General features: G+C 40.9%; 3 protein-coding genes and 1 pseudogene across 3 annotated transcripts; 1 reads left to right on the top strand and 3 right to left on the bottom strand.

The window, feature by feature from the left end:
* Positions 1 to 13: 13 nt before the first annotated feature.
* ex (FERM domain containing expanded) lies at positions 14 to 8,232 on the bottom strand. The gene is made up of 4 exons (XM_065317482.1): positions 7,554 to 8,232; positions 4,634 to 4,903; positions 2,634 to 3,749; positions 14 to 2,574 (listed from the first exon to the last, which is right to left on the bottom strand). The coding sequence occupies exons 2-4, from the start codon at positions 4,860 to 4,862 to the stop codon at positions 773 to 775; spliced, it is 3,147 nt and encodes a 1,048-aa protein (XP_065173554.1). The 5' UTR covers positions 4,863 to 4,903; positions 7,554 to 8,232; the 3' UTR covers positions 14 to 772.
* A 464-nt stretch (positions 8,233 to 8,696) lies between these two features.
* Positions 8,697 to 10,325, bottom strand: LOC135804088 (tetratricopeptide repeat protein 8-like). Its single transcript, XM_065317842.1, has 3 exons — positions 9,993 to 10,325; positions 9,044 to 9,926; positions 8,697 to 8,982 (listed from the first exon to the last, which is right to left on the bottom strand). Exons 1-3 carry the CDS (start codon positions 10,268 to 10,270, stop codon positions 8,860 to 8,862), a joined length of 1,284 nt encoding a protein of 427 aa, XP_065173914.1. The 5' UTR covers positions 10,271 to 10,325; the 3' UTR covers positions 8,697 to 8,859.
* A 538-nt stretch (positions 10,326 to 10,863) lies between these two features.
* On the top strand, positions 10,864 to 15,524 carry LOC135803993 (voltage-dependent calcium channel subunit alpha-2/delta-3-like). The gene is given in 17 exon segments (XM_065317744.1): positions 10,864 to 11,039; positions 11,107 to 11,188; positions 11,242 to 11,352; positions 11,420 to 11,606; positions 11,609 to 11,674; positions 11,739 to 11,870; positions 11,942 to 11,976; positions 11,979 to 12,462; positions 12,465 to 12,536; positions 12,593 to 13,382; positions 13,446 to 13,621; positions 13,672 to 13,815; positions 13,818 to 13,909; positions 13,966 to 14,226; positions 14,280 to 14,516; positions 14,586 to 15,116; positions 15,187 to 15,524. Coding segments are annotated over 17 exon segments (3,585 nt in total). The 5' UTR covers positions 10,864 to 10,950; the 3' UTR covers positions 15,283 to 15,524.
* LOC135803992 (dual oxidase 2-like) lies at positions 15,265 to 20,645 on the bottom strand (annotated as a pseudogene).
* Positions 20,646 to 21,405: the final 760 nt, after the last annotated feature.

Here is a 21,405-nt window from a genome sequence, read left to right as displayed (position 1 = left end):
ATAAAATAAGCAATCACATGCATAAAATGTATATTTTATTTCAATTTGTATCGTTTAATATCATCTTAGATCATAAGTAGTATTTTAAATGATTGAGCAAGAATAAAAATTATTTAATAATAATATAATTGTATTAGGTAATACGTATGTATACAAAATATTTATCATCATCGTCAATATATAAACCAATTACATTATTTCCGTGTGCAGGATGCGTCGGTTATTGAATATTCGTAGTAAACAAAGATTGCGGAACGTAAATTTACTCAATTCGTCGACAACAAACTCAATTCCATTCGTGTGTTCTTGTCGTGTGTGCACTCCGGACATAACCTCTATTCATTAAAATAAAATAAAACGAAAATGGCCATGTATCATGATAATTTAGTAGATATCGTATGCGTATTTACAATCGATCGAGCTATGATTTTAAAATATAGAATACTCTAGCGATAATAAACACCACGGGCTGATGGATTTAAATCTTGGTTTTCGCGATGGAATATGAAGAGCAAGCAAAGCAAAAACCCAAAACCAAGTGTTTCGCAAGTCAACTTTGGATTTTTAGTTCGCACCTTTATCAAAATCATCCGGAAATCGGAATAATTTGAAGGTGATGTATATGTGTGTGTGTAATATAAATGAAAATGATAAAATTTGAACCCATCAGGCTTTACATAAGGATGATTTAAAAACCGTTAAAAGTATGTGTAAATATGGAATTAATGGCACCCTGAGTTTGCTACTGTTTCCCAAACGCTGCACATCATCATCATGACAACGACTGCATCGTTTTGTGTTTCGCGCGCGGATCGGTAAGAACGTAGTTATTGGGCGTTGCGCGTGGAATAACGCCATCAGCGGCAGTCTGCGCAGTCGCTTGTTGTGGTATTTCAGGCAATTTATCAGCCGGATGTCGATGACTGATGCTCGGCGCTTTGCGGTTCGCCATCTTGTTGTTACTCAAACCAGAGACTGGATATTTACTGCGTGTCGACGACATTTTCGACTCCAGTGTCGAGATGGACATCGGATGTTTCGGCATAACAAACGCCTTGGTTTGTTTAATCAACGAGCGGTCATTGCACAACGCAGAGATGAGTGGCAGGTCCATTTTCTTGGACTTTTCACGCAGTGTGCGAATATCAAGCGGTTTGTTGGACGCATTGGCAGAGGAGGGTTTTTCGGGTATTTTATCAAGCGCCTTCTCGGCCGCTTGCAGCTTGTCGAGCCGGTCGACAGGTGGCGGCGGTGGTGGTGGAACACGGCGTAGTTTAGTAGGTTGTGAGATGTGCTTCGCGCCGGGCATTTCCAGCGTGTTGAGGATATTGTCGTCCGATCGGGTGCGCATGAAGTTGCTACGAGGTCGGTTCGGCGGTAACGGTGGCGGTACGGGTTCAAGACTTCCTGTTGTACTGGCAATACTAGGACTACCATAAACCGGGAGTTGAACATAGGTGTCGGAGAGGTTCTGACTGGAGGCATACCGATGCAGGTATGGATTGGAACGATAAAACATGGGTTGTTGCGCAAGCGCAGCAAGAATCGAACCTTGCTTAGCTTCAAGATACTCCTGCTTACTAATCGCAGGTTCTTTCAGAGGGAATACAACAAAGTCAACATCGCTGTACATCTGTTGTTGGTATTGTTCAATCTGCGAGCGTGATAGCTGACTGGTGTAAACAGTAGCAAGCGGAGGAGGTGGAGGTGGTTGACGAGGTTGTGGAGGTGGTGGTGGAGCGAGGAATGTACACGGGACCAAAACAGACGCCGCCTTGGAAGCAGCAACATCTAGATAATTATTAGGAGAGATGATGGAACCCAGTGAAGAACGTGGGTGTTTCGGAGGAATAGGTGGTACGCTAGGCGCGCTGGAGTAACTAGGTGAGGAACTAACAAGACTTGTATGTGCGGTGAGGATATTCGGCGGGCGGGTGGTGATGAATCTGGCAGTGACCTCTTCCGAAGGGTAAACCGGAGGCGGTGGAGGTAGGAGGTTCTCGGGGTATGGCGGTGGATCCCGCAGCATACCCTCATCGAAAGCAGCAGGATATGGAGGTGGTGGGGGTCTGGCACGCGGTTCAATCGAATCAATACGCTTGGGTGGTATAGGAATGTAACCCTGATAAGTTGATGGTAAGGTAACATAATCAGAATCTGAATCTAGAGTATTGCTCACGGATTTACAGGAAGGATACCTGCCGACGATCAAATCTGACAGTTCCTCAGCGGAGAGTAGTGTATGTTGATTGTCGGTAGGATCGCTGCCATCGCCACGGAATGAACCCGAATTGCTCACATTCGAATTAGAACGATTGCGATAGCCGTCAACTTGATCTTCTTCCAGTGGTATGGCACCTAAAGTACTATATTCTTCGCTGGGTGTTGTGTACTGCTCGCTGGAGCTGAGTGTGTACACGCCGCTGGTGTGACTACTCGGTGCAGGGCCTGAGGTGTAGACAGGTTCGCGTAGATCCTGATCGGTGCAGGTTGAATCGCTTACAACTGAGTTTTGCGCCGTGTGTGAGTACCCTAGTTCTAGACTGCTGCTAGTAGAGGGTCTCCGTTTACTTTCTGTGAAAAATAACAATGGGGGTAGGTTAATATTATAAAAATGTTATTGTTTAGCTTACTTGGAAGAATAACAGACGTTGACACAACAACAGTGCTACACGAACTACTACATTGTGATCCAGTGAATTTTCCAGGTTTACCCGCACTGCTTTCGCTGGGAACTTCTTCATCCTTCAAGCTCAAGGTCGCCAACGCGCCAACAGCAGATGCATTCGATGTACGTGAGCTTGCAGGCCCGCTATCCAATAGATGCGCTATCGCTAGACTTTCGGTAGATGGCGCTGGTGGACTTGTGATCATAATTTCCAATTCATCCTCACTGTGTACTCGATCGCTGACTATTCCAGACGTGGTGTTGGATGATGTGCTTGATATCACCGAAATTCGCTGATCGCAATCCCATCGCTGCATCTCCTCCTCTTCTTTTTTCGCTTCGGTGAGTCTCGGCGCAACCGCCATGCTGAATTGATGCGCTGCTTTACACAACGACAACAAGAGTCGGCTCTTCTCATCGCTGCTTGTGTACAATGTAAGTTTTTCATGCCCGGTGCGAATCTCGAATTTTTTACGCTCGAAGCTGAGCTTCCCGATGGAGCTCCATAGGAACAATGAGGGTGGGTTGTTGTCGGGGCAGACGCGTAGGCCGCGTGGGCACACCGCAAGCAAGAGCCCGCCGGGTGCAGGCTCATGCTTTGAAGCGCGCAGCTGGAAGACATGCGCATTCACAGCCGCTTCCAACTTGCATGCTTCGGCGATAAAACGCGCACGCGCCTCCATCTTGCATACGTTTCGCAAGCCGCGATGCGCGTTTTCGAGGGCGCGCAGCACAGCGGGCTCTCGCATACCGCTAGGCACGTAGTCCTCAGGGCGGAAGGCTGCAGCGTCGGCGCCATGGTCACCGAAGTCAGCTTGCAACGCCAAACTGCCGAGTCGGATTGAATGTTCGCCGGCGGCCGCAGTAGAGGCGGCATTAAGCCGCAGCTGCAGGTAGTAATGTTGGCGCGTCGTCTCGTCGCGCAGCAGGAGAGGGCTGTCGACGTAGAATTGCACACGGAAGTAGAACGCCAACGCCGGCCGCCCGTTCGCGTCCAGGCCATGGCTATGCGACGAACGCCAGGATTTCGGCGCATATTTCGATAGCTTGCTATCGGGTTCGGCAAACAAATATTCGCCATCTGTAAGTAAATAGCGGAAATGGAGTGAATGGTTATTTATTTAGGTGTGTGCGCGCGCGCGAAAGAGTTTAAAAGTCTCGAATAGTTATATCAAACGATTGGCCGAAGTCGAAACGCGCCAGCAGTAATAAACCGGAGTGTACCCGTCGGCGAGGAATGCTGTCCTGGCGCTGCAACATTCCACGCCGAGTGCCTAGCGCGGCGCGCGCGCGACCTCGCTCGATCTTTGTCTCGCGCCTGTCGCGCCTCACCTTCTTCTCTCCACGGTGAAAAAGATCAAATCCACATCGCATATAAGGGGATAACTCGCTTGCGACCGAATATCCTTTCCCTGCGTGACACGAGCCGTCGAAAGGTGGACGGAAACCGGGAATTCGTGCATTCTCGATGCCTGCGCGGCATGCCGATCCGACATTCCATTACGATCCTGATTTAAAACAATTCCTCGAACGAAAATAATAATAAAGAGAAGATGCGAGAGAAGAAACTACTCGCCGCGATGATTATGATTCCGTGGCGTGGATGTGGAATTTAGTAGCATCATCAGGTCATCCGAGGCCCGTAAAAATTACGGACGGCCCCCGGCGGGCATGCCCGACTCACAAACACACATTCATCGAAATAAATAACGCGCCCGGCGAAAAATGAACCGGCTTGTGGCGCGCGCGCGCACGCGCACACACAACAAAACAATGCGCGGCTAAAGACAGGTAGCAATCGGTTCGCCTCTTATAGCAATCGCTCGCGCGCACGACCAACACACACACACACACGCGCATGCGCAAGAAGAGAGCGGGTCATTTGTATACCGCGGGAATGCGCCCGGTTTGGTACACTCACGCGCATGAAGCGTAGATTCCCAATTTGACACAAATTATAATTACCGCATATGAGTGCTAAGCCGAACAAGTCGGTGTCCAGCATGCCCTGCTGGGCGAAGTGCAGGCATGTCTGCTGGTAGAGCTCGCGCACGCGCGATTTGGCCTGGACGATGAAGTAGATTGTCTGCTGATGCAGCAGATGGAGTGCTAGGAAGCGGGCGGCCGGGGGTAGCGCGCCTGCGGGGCTGCACGCGGCCAGAGGGGCGCTCACCGTGCACAGCCCGGCACGCATGACCCCACCATCTCTAACCGAGGCTTCTCGCCGTGCACCACCTGAGAAAACAACCAAATATTAGAAGATTTACCGACATTAGCAATACGCATGCGCGTATTTTAGTTATAGATTCTCCCGTTGTGGCGTTGTGTACTGTTGTACCATTACACTCTACATTAACCTAACCTAAATTTAAGTGTAAATGCCGTATATTACAATCAGAAGAACAAAAAAAACGTGTTAAATCATTTGCGGAAACGGACACGTCGAAAATATCAAATTCCACGCGGAGATAAAGGCTGGAAAACACAGGCGGTGTTCATTAGTGTCTGCCCTAACCGGAATGCCATTAGCACGAACAGGAAAGACGCAATTAAAGCCAATAGAAGGTAATTAATTAAATAGATTAATATTAACACCGCCCAAGACTAACCAACTAGTTCCACTTGATGTGTGTTCATACACTCGTATGTGAGAATAATGCGCATGTGTGGCTAGAACAACGACGCTCAAATTGATTCGAAGCGCATGAAATTGATTCGAAATGATTCACACTCGGGTCAGAAATAAAGCCGAGTGTATATTAAATAAATAGGCGCATTGAAATAAAGCGTGCGCGCGCGTTTGCGTCCGCGCGCCGTGTTAAATCGAAGGTGTTTATGAGCGCGGATTGTTATGCGCATTCCTGTGCTCACGGCGCTATGACGGTTCGTGACTCGCAAATGCGTATGCGTATAGAGTACATACGGCGGGTATGCACTACTTCTGTAGATCTCGAAACTCGTGCCGTATTCATGCCGACATTGTATTTATGAGGTTCGGGCATGCATTGCAGCGCCGCTAATGCTAGATATTAATTGATCTTAATGCATCCGCCGCGACCGGACTGCGAATTCGCGAAGAAATTCAAGGATAGCGAGGAGCGCTTCCAAACAAAGTTCATGGGAATTGAAATTTCAAAATTTTAATCAAATTTTCTTCAAAAAAATGTGAAATTTTAATGTTTTCGATAAAAAACCACAAATTTATTCGTTTTTATGGAAAAAATTCAATTTTTTAACTAAATTAACCTAAAAAACAGTTTTTCAATTTGAAAGAGTGCGTAAAATCATCATTTTTTGCACTAGTTCAATAAAAATCCTTGAAATTACAATAAATATAATTATTTGAATTATGTAAGTTGAAACTACCCACTGGAAATTCCATCATTAGTAAATACAAACGCAAGAAATCAAATATTAAACATTATTATACCCACATAACCTGATATCTGGCCTAACATAACCTAAATCCGAATGAATACGGGTGACACATATTATGCACACACATAGCAATGCTTTTGCATCGATTGCGATATTAAGAAAATTGATGCAATGAAAGTGAATAGAATAAACACAACATCATTGCCGCGCGCGCGAGTGCTGAGTGTTTTATTGTTAACCTTGAATATCGCCACGCGTTTTTACACCTGCCATCACACATCATTCGCATGCTGGCTGGCATAAAATTATGCGTTGAGATTTTTCAATTTCCTTTCATTCAAATTCAACGCTTACATTTACATTTAACTGTGTAATTGTTTACTGAAATTTATTATTTCATTGATCATACAATCTGTTTAAATGTTTTATTTTAATGTGCAATTAATAATTTCATAGATATTTCGTTTCTATCCGGTGACAGACACTGGGTCTTGTCGTGGTTATTAATAAATTACTTGAAAGCACTATAATATTGCTGCAAATGTTCACATTCTGTGTTTAATTCTATAACTAATTAACTAAACATTTAAGTGAATGGAGGTTTGTGTATAAAGTTACAAGCAAAAGTAATTACAGAATAAATATAGAAATAAAATTCATATTTTGTGAAATAAAAGTTATTCCTAGAAAATGGTAGAAAATTAATGCGAGAATTGTGAGTGTAACTGCATTTGTGCATTAAGAATTAATTAATTAACTCATGATAAGCAAGTGACAGATGGGTTTTGTCCCAGTTATTGCTTAATTGCACGGAAATGTAAAGAGGTACAACAGTGATGCTTGGAAAACTAAATTCTGCATTAAATTTAGCATTTTACTGTGGAATTATGTAAGAGAAAGCATGAAAATTTAAAAAAGTTACGAGATAAATAAATTTAAAATTTGGTTAAAATTTTAATATAAACAAAATTTTCAAAAATCTGTATAAATTTGAGTATCCAGGTAAATTTCGAACAATTTTTGATTAAAACCATAAATATATCTTGTTTATATTTCGAGTAACTGAAAAATAACTCAGATAATTGTTCAATGTCAGATTTGTTTCGCGTAAATTTCAATTAATTGCCCAATGTTGCGAAGAAAATCAGGAATTTTCACTTAATTCATTCTCAATATCATTCTACATTCATTCACGATAATATTTTGAAGAATTTTTCACAGCATTCAAAGTTATAGGGCGAAAAACTCGAATTTTGTACGAAAAAACATAAAAAAATTAGGTAGAACTATCAAAATAATAAGTTTTTCGACATAATTCTGCAATTAATACATGCCAAATTAAAAGTACAACATAAAAAAACATAAATTTCTAATGATTTTAAGATAATTTGACTTTTACGTAGTTTAGACCGTTATTCTACACTTAAGCGTAAGTAACATGCGCATAAGTAACATATTACACTACAAGTAGTTTATTGATGTTTCTGAAAGTAGTCTAGGTCCTTACCATGTGTTTTAAATATAATCCGAAATCCTTAGTAAAGTTCCCGCATGTCCACTGTTAAATCCCAATGCACTAATTAAAAGATAATCCAATGATGCACACGTTGAATCCCGGCGGTGGAATCGTCCGCACGCACACTGCACTACTTAAGTCCGATGCGCATTCGCCGAAAAACTCACACAACATACGCCGCCCCGAAACACGAGCGTGCCGATTGACTTGCGCGCGAATTTTCAAAGTTTTCCGCGATTCCTCGGCACTTTTCCACACAACCGGTCCCCGGTCCGCCCGTGTGTGCACACGCTCCGCGTTTTCGTACCTCGTCGCAGCCGCCGCAGCCCAGCGCGCATTGAAAGAGAGCACCCGATTTGGACGGAGTAACGCTCGGCGCAACGCAACGATGGATATTTTTCAACTAAAATCCCTTAGTAGTTTTACTGCGGTCAGGTACACTCAGCGCGCAAAGCACGATTGGAATGCGCTCGCTCAAACAAACATGCGCACAACTCGTATATGTTAACAGCGTATATGACTTAGCTGGTCCGCACGGCGAACTGGTAGTACACTCCGGTTTGACTCAGACCTGCGCGGCTCGCGTGCACGTGCGTGCGAGTAGGACAGCGCAGTCGGAGCGACGTGGATGGAACGAGCATTGGTATGCACGTTGTTACCTGCACGCTGCGTGCTCCCCTACCAGCCCGCTGGCTGGATGGCGCGCGGAGCAGGATATCGAGAGAGGCATCACACGGCGCGATCACGGCCCAAGACTCAACGTGCGCGCGCGCGCCGTATTTGTATGCATCGGTAGGCTGGAACTGCAGCCGGCGACGGCAGCGGCATTCTTGAGGCGCGCGCGCGCTCGCCGCCAGAAGAAGCGCGCGGAGTGTACGCGGCTCAGGTGTGTTGGATACCTGACCAGAGGCTACATTCCACAGCTACATTCCGCGCGGAGAAATCACGTTCGTAAGTAAGCAGGGTACGTACGTTTCATTCCGGCCATTATGCGACGCGTTCTCGCATGCCGCGCGCCTCGCCACGCTTCGCGGTTCATTTGCGGAGCCCTTATCACGAGATGCACCAATTCGAAACAAAAACGTTTTTTTATTATCTATAAACTACTACATAATGTAAGTGCCTACTTCACGCGGTTTTCATAATAGATTAATATAAGTTTAATACTTGGTTAACAGATGGCGCTGCTGTGTCATATTGATATAACCTTATTAAGTCTGTGTCAATAGATCCAAATTAGTTTTTGCTTCCTGTAAATCCGATTCGTGTTTCATCGCTGTGGTGAGATAAGCTTTTGCTAAATTACTGCGTCCAAGTTTATGTTGTAATACCCTAAGTTGTTGTAACCAGCCGCGTGGTTTGGATCACAAGAAATGCACAGATTCAAACACATTAGTGCCAGTTCAATATCTCCAGATCCCTGTAAAATATTATAAATTAATTTTACGTAAATTAATTTTTATAGGTTATTAATTATTTACCAGTGCTAAATGTGATAAATTGTACCAAACATCAGCTTTGATCAACGGATCTGTTGCCAAATCTAACGCGCGTTGAAAACATACATAAACCAAGTCTAACTGCTGCGCATACAGACAACATAACCCTAAATTATTGTACAGTTCGGCGCTGTGCGCGCCCATCGCCAATACGCGTCGGTAATACCTCAGCGCTAATTCCGGTTGATAGTTATAGAAATGATACACTGCGATACATGCAATCGCTTCTGTGTTCATCGCGTCTTCAATCACCACACTGCGGTAGAATTTAATCGACGCCTGCATTTCACCGGTAGCTTCATTCAAGCGCGCCATTTCTGTCAAAATGGAGACATCTTCCGGGTAGACTGTGAGCGCTGCACGACAGATTTCTGTAGCGCTGAGTGGTTGATCCATTCGTAAATAAATACGTATTAAACGTAGAAATATTTCCAAATGTTGTTGTTGTTTTAAAGCACTGCGTAATTGTTGTTCGGCGTCTCGGAGTAAATTTAATGCGACGTAACATTTTGCTAGTTGAACTTTCCACCACCAGTCTTTGAATTCTGAAGCTTGGGTGGCTTGGACTGCTAGTTCCATTGCATTACGTACGTCACCTTCGTGATAGTACATATATTCAAAGAGTGGTTTGCTTAGGCATTTGTCTTTAGCGTATTTTGAAATATTCAGCCGGGATATTTGTATAAAGGGGCCGTCACGTTGAGAGAACATGGCGGCTGTGCCCAAGCGAATGGCGCGAGCTGAATGTCCTGTCAATGGACGTGCGGTTTTAAGGCGGTCGAGGACTGAGGAGCCAGGACGAGATTGTGTTCCAGGACGTGATACTCCACTGATGGGACGGCCGGTAGAAGTACGAGGTCTTGACCTGGATTGTTTATGTTTTTGTTAATATTTATATTTTGTGTTTTATATTTAATTATTATCTACTTACCCGATTCCTTTATTATTGGTGTTTGAATTAGTGGCTGGTCGCATGCTGGTGCCTGGTCGTGGTGCTGTTGCCACAACGTTTTCGTTTAGAAAATCTGTTTCGTTTATATCCTCTGTATCGATGTCGTCAACGTAGACACGCTGTGTCATGGCACGCATTTTTAAACACCATGCTGCTTGGTCCAAGGGTTGTTTTTCTAATATGAGGGTGCACAAGTCTACACATTTGTCGAAATGTCTTCGTCGGTACAGACTCAATGCGACGTATAAAGGGTCCATTTTTGGTAAAGTAAATTTAATACTTTTGGGGATAAAATTACGTTATGTTGTTTGTATCGTCAGGTTTTGTTTACAGTAGCGTTACTATAGTTACATTTTGATTTCAAAAGTTTCTATAGTACGACATAATTGGAGAATTTGTTTTAACGTAGGCAACCCACATTACATTATAAATTAAATATTAGTAGTTAAAACTTTTAAACTTATAAATTCACTCCGCTGCTCTCTGCCTTTTGAAACAATCAAAGCAAAACATCGAGAATCCCAAACCCCGTATCAACCAACCCTTTCAGAAAACTCGTCTCTTTACCGTCTCCAATCATAGAAAATGAAAACACTCACTTTGGATGTGCTATATATAAATGTCCGAATAAATAAACTAAATAAATATTTATTAAATAAACAACTATCAGCTCTATTTCTTTTCAATTGTATCTACGAATTATACATTTGTCAGATATGTAATAAATTTGTAAAAATCAAAGAGTATCGACAGCGAATTTGTTTCCTCGCAAATGTTTCCCAATTGCGCACGTCGACGCTTTTATAAATAAAATACGAGATTTTATAGCGGCGCAGGCCCGCTCTCGATTTATTTATAATCCAGTCGGTCAGTGGTCGGCATACCGGACGGGCTAAGCACGCGCGGCGAGCGTCGCGACGCTCATGGACACGCGGCCATGCACATCTCGTGCAAGTGGATCTTTGCGTGTCTCTTCGTCCTAGGCTTGCATTCCCATCAAACGGAGTCATCCGAACAAGGATTAGCGTAAGCTCCAATTCACATCGACCGTTTAATTAACCCTTAAACTTTAAAAGTTAATTTTTATGCGTAGTATTGCAAAATGGGCCGAGAAATTAAGCAGAGAGCTGTACGATTTGGGGAATGCCATCACCAATCGCACAGCTATGGCCAAGGTAATATACCTATAAGCAGTAACGGGTAAAATGTAACTTTCTGGAGTTTACAGAGATATAAAACACATAATGCTCGTGTAGACGTGCGAAATCCAAATGCTTTATTAGTTGAGATCAAGGAAAACATCGAGCGCATGGTCGATCGTAAAATAGACGCAGTTCGAGTAAGAATTTTATATAGTGTTACTACACAAACACTAAAATCACCAAAAAAAAATGATAATATTTTAGTGTATTCAACAAGTTGCCGAATCCGAAGCAGAATTATTCGATTACACCTCGAATAACACAGAGTATTACTACTACAACTCGAAATACTCTTCGGTTGAGGGTGAACCTCCCGATGCTTTAGAAATTCCTGACCCTATCGCCCCAAACCGGTGGATGTATATACCTATGGTCCTTAACAACGACACACATTTTACAACATCCCTGTCAACACCACTCATAGTTCTGTGCATGTACCTTTAAATATCTACGATAGACGTAAGTTTCTAAAGAAATAAGTGGTACCTTCAATAGTAATATTACAGTTAATATTTAACTGTAGATAGAAGTCCCCAACAGTATATTGAATGGTCTGAGGCATTGGATGAGGTGTTTGTGCAAAATTACAAATCGGATCCATCATTATCCTGGCAGTATTTTGGTAGTACCACTGGTGTGATGCGCCATTATCCTGGTAAGACCTGTAATACTTAAAAATTAAAAACTTTAAGTTTAAGTTTTTGATTCGTAAATTCATGATAATAGCCATGAGATGGATGCAAGATGATTCCGAAATAGATCTTTTGATTGCCGTACCCGTACGTGGTTCATCGAAGCAGCCACGTGCACAAAAGATGTGATTATCTTGGTTGATTCTTCTGGATCCATGCAAGGCATGCGTAAACACATCGCATCTTTGACCATATCCAGTATATTGGATACCTTTTCAAATAATGACTACATTAATGTGATGAACTACTCCATGGGTACCAATTATACCGTACCATGTTTCGAAGACATGCTTGTACAGGCCACCAACGAGAATATAAATACCTTTAAGAAAGCCGTGCAGAATTTAGACCCTGATAACAAATCGAACTCATCCATTGCTCTGGAACATGCCTTTGCTTTGTTGGAGAAATATCGAACCGTAGAACGATGTGGTGCGAACATGGAGTGTAACCAGATGATTATGTTGGTCACCGATGGTATTGCGGGGAATTTAAGCACTGTGTTTGATATGTATAATAGAATTAATAATACTGATGGGGTTAGTATACCGGTGCGGGTTTTACATATCTTATAGGTGTTGAGGTGTTGAATGTGAATGAAATCATGTGGGCAGCTTGTACGAATAGAGGTAAGGAGTAAAATAAAAGAAAAAGAAGAATATTTTATATTTTTGAAATATCTTAGGATATTATTCACATGTGGAGTCTTTGGAAGAAGTCACAGGATCTGTATACAAGTATATTCCTGTAATAGCACGACCTTTAGTATTACAACGTGATGTACATCCGGTTTCATGGACGCACGCCTATGCAGACACCACATATGACGATGAAAATGATAAGGTGTTTAATGAACCATATCGTCTTCTTACATCTGTTGCCGTACCTGCATTCGATAAGAAAATAAACAATGAAAACGACACTATGACTGCTGAACTTCTCGGAGTGGCTGCAACTGATGTACCCATTGATGAAATACGAAAATTAACGATGCCGTATAAAATTGGTGTGATGGGTTATGCTTTCCTCGTGAGCAACAATGGATATATCATAATGCATCCTAGTTTCCGGCCGGTTTTTAATAAAACAGTCTTAAAAGAGAATTACAACAGTGTGGACTTTATGGAGGTGGAACAACATGATGTTAACTTACCACCAAGGAAAATAGATCCCAATTCGACTGTTTATCGTTTACGGCAGGCTTTGGTCGATGGGCAAAGTGGTTCTTTTCATGATGCTACTTTAAAGTATCACTACGATAATATCCGAAGGATTACCAGACAAAGTTATGATTATTATTATTCTCCGATTGAGGGTACACCGTTTTCTTTGGGTCTTGCAATGCCTGATAAATATGGGAATTTGTCTATTGTTGTTAAGGATGAGGTGAAGAGAGCGGCGCATATTGGGAAAAATGTCACCGTGTTCCTAAAGGAAATTTTTAATGGTAGCAATTGGAGGGTACACCCTAAATGGTAATTATAGTATTAAAATATATAATGATAATAATAAAATTAATATTAATATTTATATATTAGGGTGTATTGTAAATATCACTATCTAGAAGGACATGAATTTGATTCTCCTGAAAAAGAGCTTCTTCATTTTATTGAACGAATTAATGGTAGCTCTTTCCTGAAACACCGGCAACACATAGCGAAAAATCAACACTGGGATTCTTATAATCAAATATACGTCGAGGATAATGATGAAGGTAATGTAAATATTATCATTTTGTTTTAAATTAATCAAAATGGCGTCTAGTTGAATGTGGCCGTATTACACTTGGTGAGGACGATTACTACTGCGATGAAGACCTCATGCGACGTTTAATCTTTGATGCGAAGATAACAATGAATGATTACGATGATAAGTGGAATTTTGTGACCAAACGTGATGAAACTCTCTTTTGCGCTACAATGCCACTTTGAGATTCGTAGCGACTATGAGTGGACTTACTCGATGGGAGTATATTTTCGGGGAGGATGAAAACAATACAAAACGTAATTATTTCACTTGTTAACCAGCGAAATTTTTTATTAATTATTTATTGATTTTAGCGAATTTGGTGATTGGCATTCACGTGCAATTGATGAAACGTGGTATAAAAGTGCCGTGCTTCAAAATCAACACGATGATAACTCATCAGTGTTTTCTGTGCCGTTTGAAATCGGAGATCAACCTGATGTGTTAGTAACGTCTAGCTCTGCTATATTTTATCAAGATGGCGTTCATAAAATACCCGCGTCTGTTGTTGGCTTCCAATTCTCACATAAACATTTCTACAAGAGATTTTTGAGATTACAACACAAGTCGTACGTTTAGTCATCTAAAACATTTTAAATTGATTTTTATTAAACTTTCTTAAACAGGACGCCAATGCTACTCCTTGTGGTGATTTACTGGATTGTTACGTGATTGATAACAGTGGATACATTTTAATATCTCCCACACTGGATAACACCGGAAAATTTTTCGGTGAAGTTGAAGGTGCGGTCATGCATTCAATGCTGGTGGAAAATCTATTTGAAGAAATCAAAGTCTACGATTTCCAAGGTTTATGCTTTAATGAATCTGCAAAATCCAGTGATGTTGGACGTCTTGTAACGGTAAACATAACCACAATTGCGATATAAATTAACTATCATTGTTTAAATTTAATTTAATTTAAATTTAAGCCTGGTAATTTAATTCTAAGTATAATCAACGGTCTCTTTGCAAACATGTTATGGTTTTTTATGCGTACCCAATTGTACCACATGTGGGACCCGAATTTTATCGCTGCGGAAGACATGTTTACTACTCCATATCCTAGAATAGATGAAGACGATGATGATGAGGCTACTGTCTCATCAGAAACCGATGATGAAATTGAAATTGTACAACCGAAAGAAGAAGAGAAGATACGCACGTATTACCCATGCGATTTACAGCGTAGTCTCTTTATTATGAATCACACAAAAGTAAAGCGTGGATACAGTGGTGAAGTACCTCGAACTTACTCTCGGCCATTTTATATCAAGCACATCCGTAACAGTAATCTGATTATTGTCGCGGTGAATGTAAGTCATTCGCAACGTGATATAAACTATACCACTGATCCGTCGTTTGTGGAGTACCCGGTTGGAGTGGAACATCCATGTCAGAAGATTGATTTAACTACTTTACCACGACGAGGGTTAACAGAGTGCTTTAATTCTCATCCTGACGTAAGTCAATTTATTATTATTAGTGAAAAGATATAAAAATATTTATTTTGTTTTTGTTTTTGTTTTGCAGGAGGCTTTAATAGATATATGTGGTGAATCAAGCAAGACCTATGCTAATATTCTGTTGTTTGTATCAGGGTTAATGATATTATTTTACATCACCTAGGATTACAAGTTTGAGACGAGTTTGAAAATGATTAAAAGTTTCGGAGAAATGCTCCAAAATGCCGGCGGTGCTGGCTTTGTTTATCTTGTTACAGCTGGCGGCGACCTCCATGTTGATCTTTGGATTGCCACAACTGAACACACCGACTTTCTCGACCTGTAACAATTTTTGTTAGTATGTATTATATGTAAATTATTGATTTTGTTTACTTGTGAATGAAGAGTGAGAACAGTGTTTAAAAATTGTGGTACATTCGGACGTCCAAAGTGTGTGACCGCTTGTAAATTGGTAAACATCGACTTGTTGTTCAGTTTCTGATAGTGTTTCTCGAAGATATACAGGAGAGTAGTACGTAAGTCGTATTTTTCATAGAATTCGGTGATGTAAATGTGCGGATTGATCACATCGTGCTTGTCTTGTTCTTCTATTTCTCGCAGGAGGTCTACTAACCATTCAAATTGTTTTTGCGAACGGGATACCCATAGAAAGTAGACTTTCTTGCCGATAAACTGTTCTGAATTAGACTTATAGACGATATCTTTGAGAATACTTGCGAAGGGAGTAACGCCGATGCCAGATGCGATTAGAACAGACACGTCGTATTTGTTCCAATCTTGATGACCCTCGCCAAATGGTCCATCGATGTATAATTTTGAAAATGGTCTGTCGTATAGTTGCGCATCGGAGTATATCTGACGTAGCGCATTTGTCCAAGGACCTACCGCGCGTACATGGATAGAAATATAGTTTTGATTGGGGCTGGATGATAGTGTAAACGGATGGTATTCATGGGCGTTGATTCCTAGGCACGCGACGCGAATCCATTGACCTGCTTTGTAGGTAAATCCATGTGGTTTTGCAATTTTTAGCATCGTTACGTCTGGAAATATATAAAAATAATTTAGTAACATTTTCTGTTACTGAATATTTAGTAAACATACTAGAAGGTAATATTTTAACATCTTCGACAATGATTTCAGTCTTCTTCCGGCTGATACTGATGCATTGATCAATGGAAAAAAGAATCACAGGTCCCAGAAAGAAATAGTAGAAAATTGGTGGTTGTACCAGTTGTCCAGTGCCATGCAAAACCATCAAAATGTAATATATCGGATACAATGAGTGCGTGTACCAGAAATAGTTATACAGTCGACGACGCAACCATGTTTGAGCAAAAATCATCATGATAGCCAAGATCAACGTCAGTAATATCCCAGTTACGCCTGTAATGGTTCCCCAGCACCAGTAATGAAACTTTGGAAACTCGTGCGTCGCATGGAAAAGTTTCGGAACAAACACGTCAGATCATCGGCGGTTTGCGTTGAGATGTGATAGAAGTTCAGCGAATGGCCAATAATATGCAGGACTAAAATATATCCAATCATATAAACAAATGTTTTAAATTTGGGAATTAATTCTTACGAGTGAATCCAAGTGCCCAGAACGCAATATATTTGTGGAAATCCACGCAGAAGTCAAAGGGAAAGTATGTACTTGCTGAGGTGTCTCTCAAGATGGTAATGATATTACGACACATTGTCACCAACAGTGATGCATAGGTAAACATCATGGCGGATGCCGCACCACGTGTAATTGAGACTCCATAGCCAGCAATTTGTCTCAAACCGCCTACTTCTCTCTCAACCGAATAATCTATCACATAAAGGATTAATCAGAATTATTTTATCATCATCAGAATTAATTTAACATGATTGATAATATTAATTTACGCACAATATGCCCTTTCTGCAAAAATGGCAATCATGACCAAAGTATACAATGTCACCCAAAATATTTCTTTTGATTTGCGTTCCACGTATCGAAGAAAATTCCATCGAGATGACATGGTTTCTTCATTGATCACCGCATCGTTGAGTAACTTTGTTTCTTCTTGACGTTTTGCCCCAAATCGCCTTACATCTCTGCAGAAAAAAGGTAAATTTTATAAAATAAGTAATGTTGAATTGGTATAATGTACTCACGCATATACTTCATCCACCATTTGTTGGGCAGTATTGTATTTCTTTTTGCCAATGGTCAAATTGACTTTAACATTGTTCAAAGTATCGTAATCTTCGTTAATGATAGATAGAAAGTCGTCAAATGTCAGCGCTGTTTTTCCATGGAGGTTTTTGCTGCGTAACAGTTCATCGATAGAGTTATTAAGTGTAACTTCGTTTACCTCGGATAAAGACCGACCTAAAAATGATCTAGAGACAAAGTTATATTTGTTTTAAAATAATTAATCAATAGTTTACCCTGTTAATTGTTTGAAGGTCTCAATCGGTAGCTTTCCCTCGTCGTTGATGTTATACATTTTAAATAATAGTTTTGCTTTGTCTTTAGCGGTCCCCTCAGCAAAAGTAGCAATAAAGTCGATAAACTCTCGGAACGAAACAAAATTGTTTTTATCCTTGTCGACCAGATCGAACATGCTCATGGCTATGGCACTCTTTGGATCCATGCTTAATGCCTCGGCGAATTCAAATCTGGTGAGCTCAGTCTCCACTAGACTGAGTGATGTATCATCCACCATATTTTTCTCTTGACTTTCATAGGACTTAACAAATGCTTGCCCAAAAACAACCCGGAAAAACCGTTCTACTTCTGCTTGTCGCTGCTGCTTTGTGATGACCTTTTTAGCAGCTATTTTATACAACAGTTTTGCTTCGTGTTCATGGACAGCACTTTGAATTTTTGCCGCGAATAATGTTAAGCTTTGTACGAAGTTTGCACGCAGCGGAGCGTACTTAAACATTAACACAAGGTCGTAACCATGGAGAACTTTGATTACTAACGCTGGTTTATCAATGGTGCACATATAAGTGATTCCATTGCTGCAATCTACTGCACGTAGAAGAGTTTCTTTGGGGTCCATTACAAGAATTTGTTTTTTACTCTCGTCAAATGTGACGAAAACAATTCGTGAGGGTGAACGTGGACCGGTAATTTCTTTTGCGTCGTAGATTTGTCCATTGGTAGGAGTGGGACTAGCCATTCTAACGGTACGAACTCGCCATTGCATTAAAACATAAGCTAGAGTAAGGGCAGAGACAATAAACGTGGCCACACCGGTGAAGGTTAAAATGAAGGAAGTTTCACTTCCGGAAAAGTAATCGAAAGTAGTGCCTTGGACACATGGCTCGTTAAGTTGCGCAGCATTTAAAATAGGAAGGTGGGAGCAGTTCTGGCAGCCTGAGCTGCTTGATTTTACAAACACCTTTTTGCACTTTTCCCCGATTTTAGAATCTGAAAATAACAGATGAAGAATTTGTAGTATTGAGAGGAAATTTAATGTTTACCATCTGAAGGGACCCGAAAAACATTTTCTTGAATGTCAAGTGCGTCCATTTTGGTTACCAGCATTACAATATCGTACACAGAGATTTGTTTGATGCGTTTTACTTCTGCTGCTGTAAAAGTCTACAATTGATATTATGAGTAATAGTAGAATTTTAATAGAAACAAGTAATGGTACCTGTTTTCCAGATTCTCGTACCAGAAACGGTCAGCGTTTCTAATCCGTCGAAATTGGTCCAAAATAATTGTTTCAAACAATTCCCCTGGGCCAGTGGATGTGGTTTCCAGGATCCCTCCAATCCAGGTATCGACGTTATTAATATTATTGCGGTAAAGTAACCTCAGTCTTTCTTTTACCTACAAAATATTAATTAAACTCAAAAGTTTACTGATATTTGAAGAAAGAAATACTTCTGGTGTTATTGTTTTAAAGTCATCAAACGATGCGTAGGGTTTTAGACCATAAGCCCGACGTGCCGTGTTGAAATCTGGTAAACCATGATCACGACCTCGTTGTACATTAATTGCCATTAAGTCTCTGCGTGGAAACTCCAGAGGACCAAAAACATTACCGCGAAGGTCCTCAACTATTTCGTGGTCTTCTTTCTCGCACAGTTGGCTAGCCATACCCATCAGGAGACGGTCAATGTCGACTATCTCTCCAGTTGTACTATTCACTTTAGCAGTTAAGGCGGTTTGTGGTCTCCAGAAGGCATTGCACGTGCGCACTGCCTTTGTACCCAGGATTCTTATTGCATTAAATCCGCATTCATTCCGATTGTAATCGCGTACATACACCCCGGGCGTGACTAGGGTGTGTCCAAAACGGAATGCAGCGGTTTGAAAGTACTGATCTATCTGGGGATCAATGCTGGCATCATAGGTTTTGTATTTTTCAAGTGGTTTACTTAGCCATGCAGGCAGCCATTCGTCGATGACGATGTGTTGTTGTGTGGCTATGACCCATTTACGTGCTTCGTTGAAAACTGCTTCGCTGGATAAGTGTGGTTGTCTGAGTTTGATTTGTTCAGCAAGGAAGTTATGCCAGCGGAACCATAATACGCCAAAAGTAAGCAGGAATGTGTTTTCATTGCCGCGTGGGTTTCCTAATTCTACATTTGATGTAATTATAACGTTTTTAAATCTTACTCTATAATAACTTACTGAAAAATCTTGTAACTGGTAAGATTTCGTGATTCTTGATAAACTTAGCATGATGGAATGGGGTGGCGGGTTGGCCATGGGAAGGCGATGGGTATTATACTCCGGAAAGAGCCCGCCAGGTGTTGTCGCTAATTTACCATTGGGGTCTATTGTTCCATTAGCATAGGTCCTCAATTGATCAGCCCATTGTTTTGTGATACCATATACCAACCCGCCATCCAAGTATGGAGTGATTTCATTCAACTAGACATTTTGAATCACACACAATCAATACTTTATGAACTTTTAAATTAACCCTTACCTGTTGCCTTGGATTATTTGGGGAATGCCCAGTACGGTGATCAAATCTAGTTCGCAGTAGTGGCATTTCTGTATGTGAATGCTGTTTCCTATAAGGGTGCTCCTTCGGTATTGGTATGTTGAAATATTCAGGTGGGCATGCTGGGCGTTGTGCATCAAGTATCTCTTCGACAATTTGTTGACCAAAGAACACTAGGAACGCAGTTTTACCTGTGTTTGATCTGGAGCCAATAGTGCCATTCAGTAACTGGTCACTGAGGTCGAAAGGATTTGGACGATTGCCACCTGCAGGGGCGTAGGTTCCATCGGCATATGCAGCTGGACTTCTTCTTAAAAGAGGCCTGTCAATAGCTCCGGAGTCTGGACGAGCGAGATTGTTGTACCATCCGTCATATCCCGGATATTCAACTTTGCGAAGAAAATGTTTACCCAGTAACCATTCACCAAATCTTTTTCGACTTGCCTGTCGAGCCCCATAATCAGAGTGAGGTGGTTTTGTGTCATTCTGACATAAATTAGGTGTTATAAGCACAAAAATGGTCCCGTAAAGGACAAACACCCAGTGGGTGCGGCGCAACATTGTGAACTGTTCGTTTGAGTGAAACAAATTCCACAACAAACGAAAATACTAATATTTGCTCTTATTCATATAAAGAGAGGCAGGATGTGATAAGTTGTGGTTGTATTAATTTGCGATAAAAAATAATTTTGTGACTAAATCCTATGAATGCTGTAATTTACTTTCAATAATATTCAATTTGGACTTCACAGGAATATTATTCCTACAAATTTTATTATTAAAATTAAAATACTTCAAAGAAATCTTCAAAAATGCCGTCGGCGCTGGATTTGTTGATCTGATTACAACTAGCAGCAGAAAAATTATTGATAACATAATATTTGATATTTATTTAACAATATAAATTGATTCAGTCATATAAACATTACGTTTTAAGTTTAAATTTGCGTTTGAACGCAAAAAAATTGCACAAAAACGACAAGTAATTAAACTTTGAGCCAAAACAGCGATTTTTATACCTAATTCGCCGTTTTAAACCAACTAAGCATTACAAAAATACATTTTTTTGATTTTCTTGCGTACCTGTACTTAAATTATACTTGTAATTTGCATTATAATAGAATACACCTCAAATAAAAGTTGTATCAATCTCTAAAAAATATAATTAAAGTGAAACATCACGTTTTAAGCTTAAATCTGCGTTTTAACGCGAAAACTGCATAAAACATTTTTGGTAATTACATGTATGGCTTAATTTATGAAGAGGATATCCATTAAAATATTTTAGAGGCCCGACTATTATTTTTGGGGTTTCTCTCATAAATCCATTTGTTGAAATC

The sequence above is a fragment of the Atheta coriaria genome, unplaced genomic scaffold (assembly GCF_025399875.1).
Source record: "Atheta coriaria isolate IRGN ID8LTWV9N9 unplaced genomic scaffold, Caltech_Dcor_3.1 hic_scaffold_3_pilon, whole genome shotgun sequence".
Lineage (NCBI taxonomy): Eukaryota > Metazoa > Arthropoda > Insecta > Coleoptera > Staphylinidae > Dalotia > Dalotia coriaria.
Note: the sequence above shows the minus strand (reverse complement) of the source record. Positions and strands in the feature narration are given on the sequence as shown.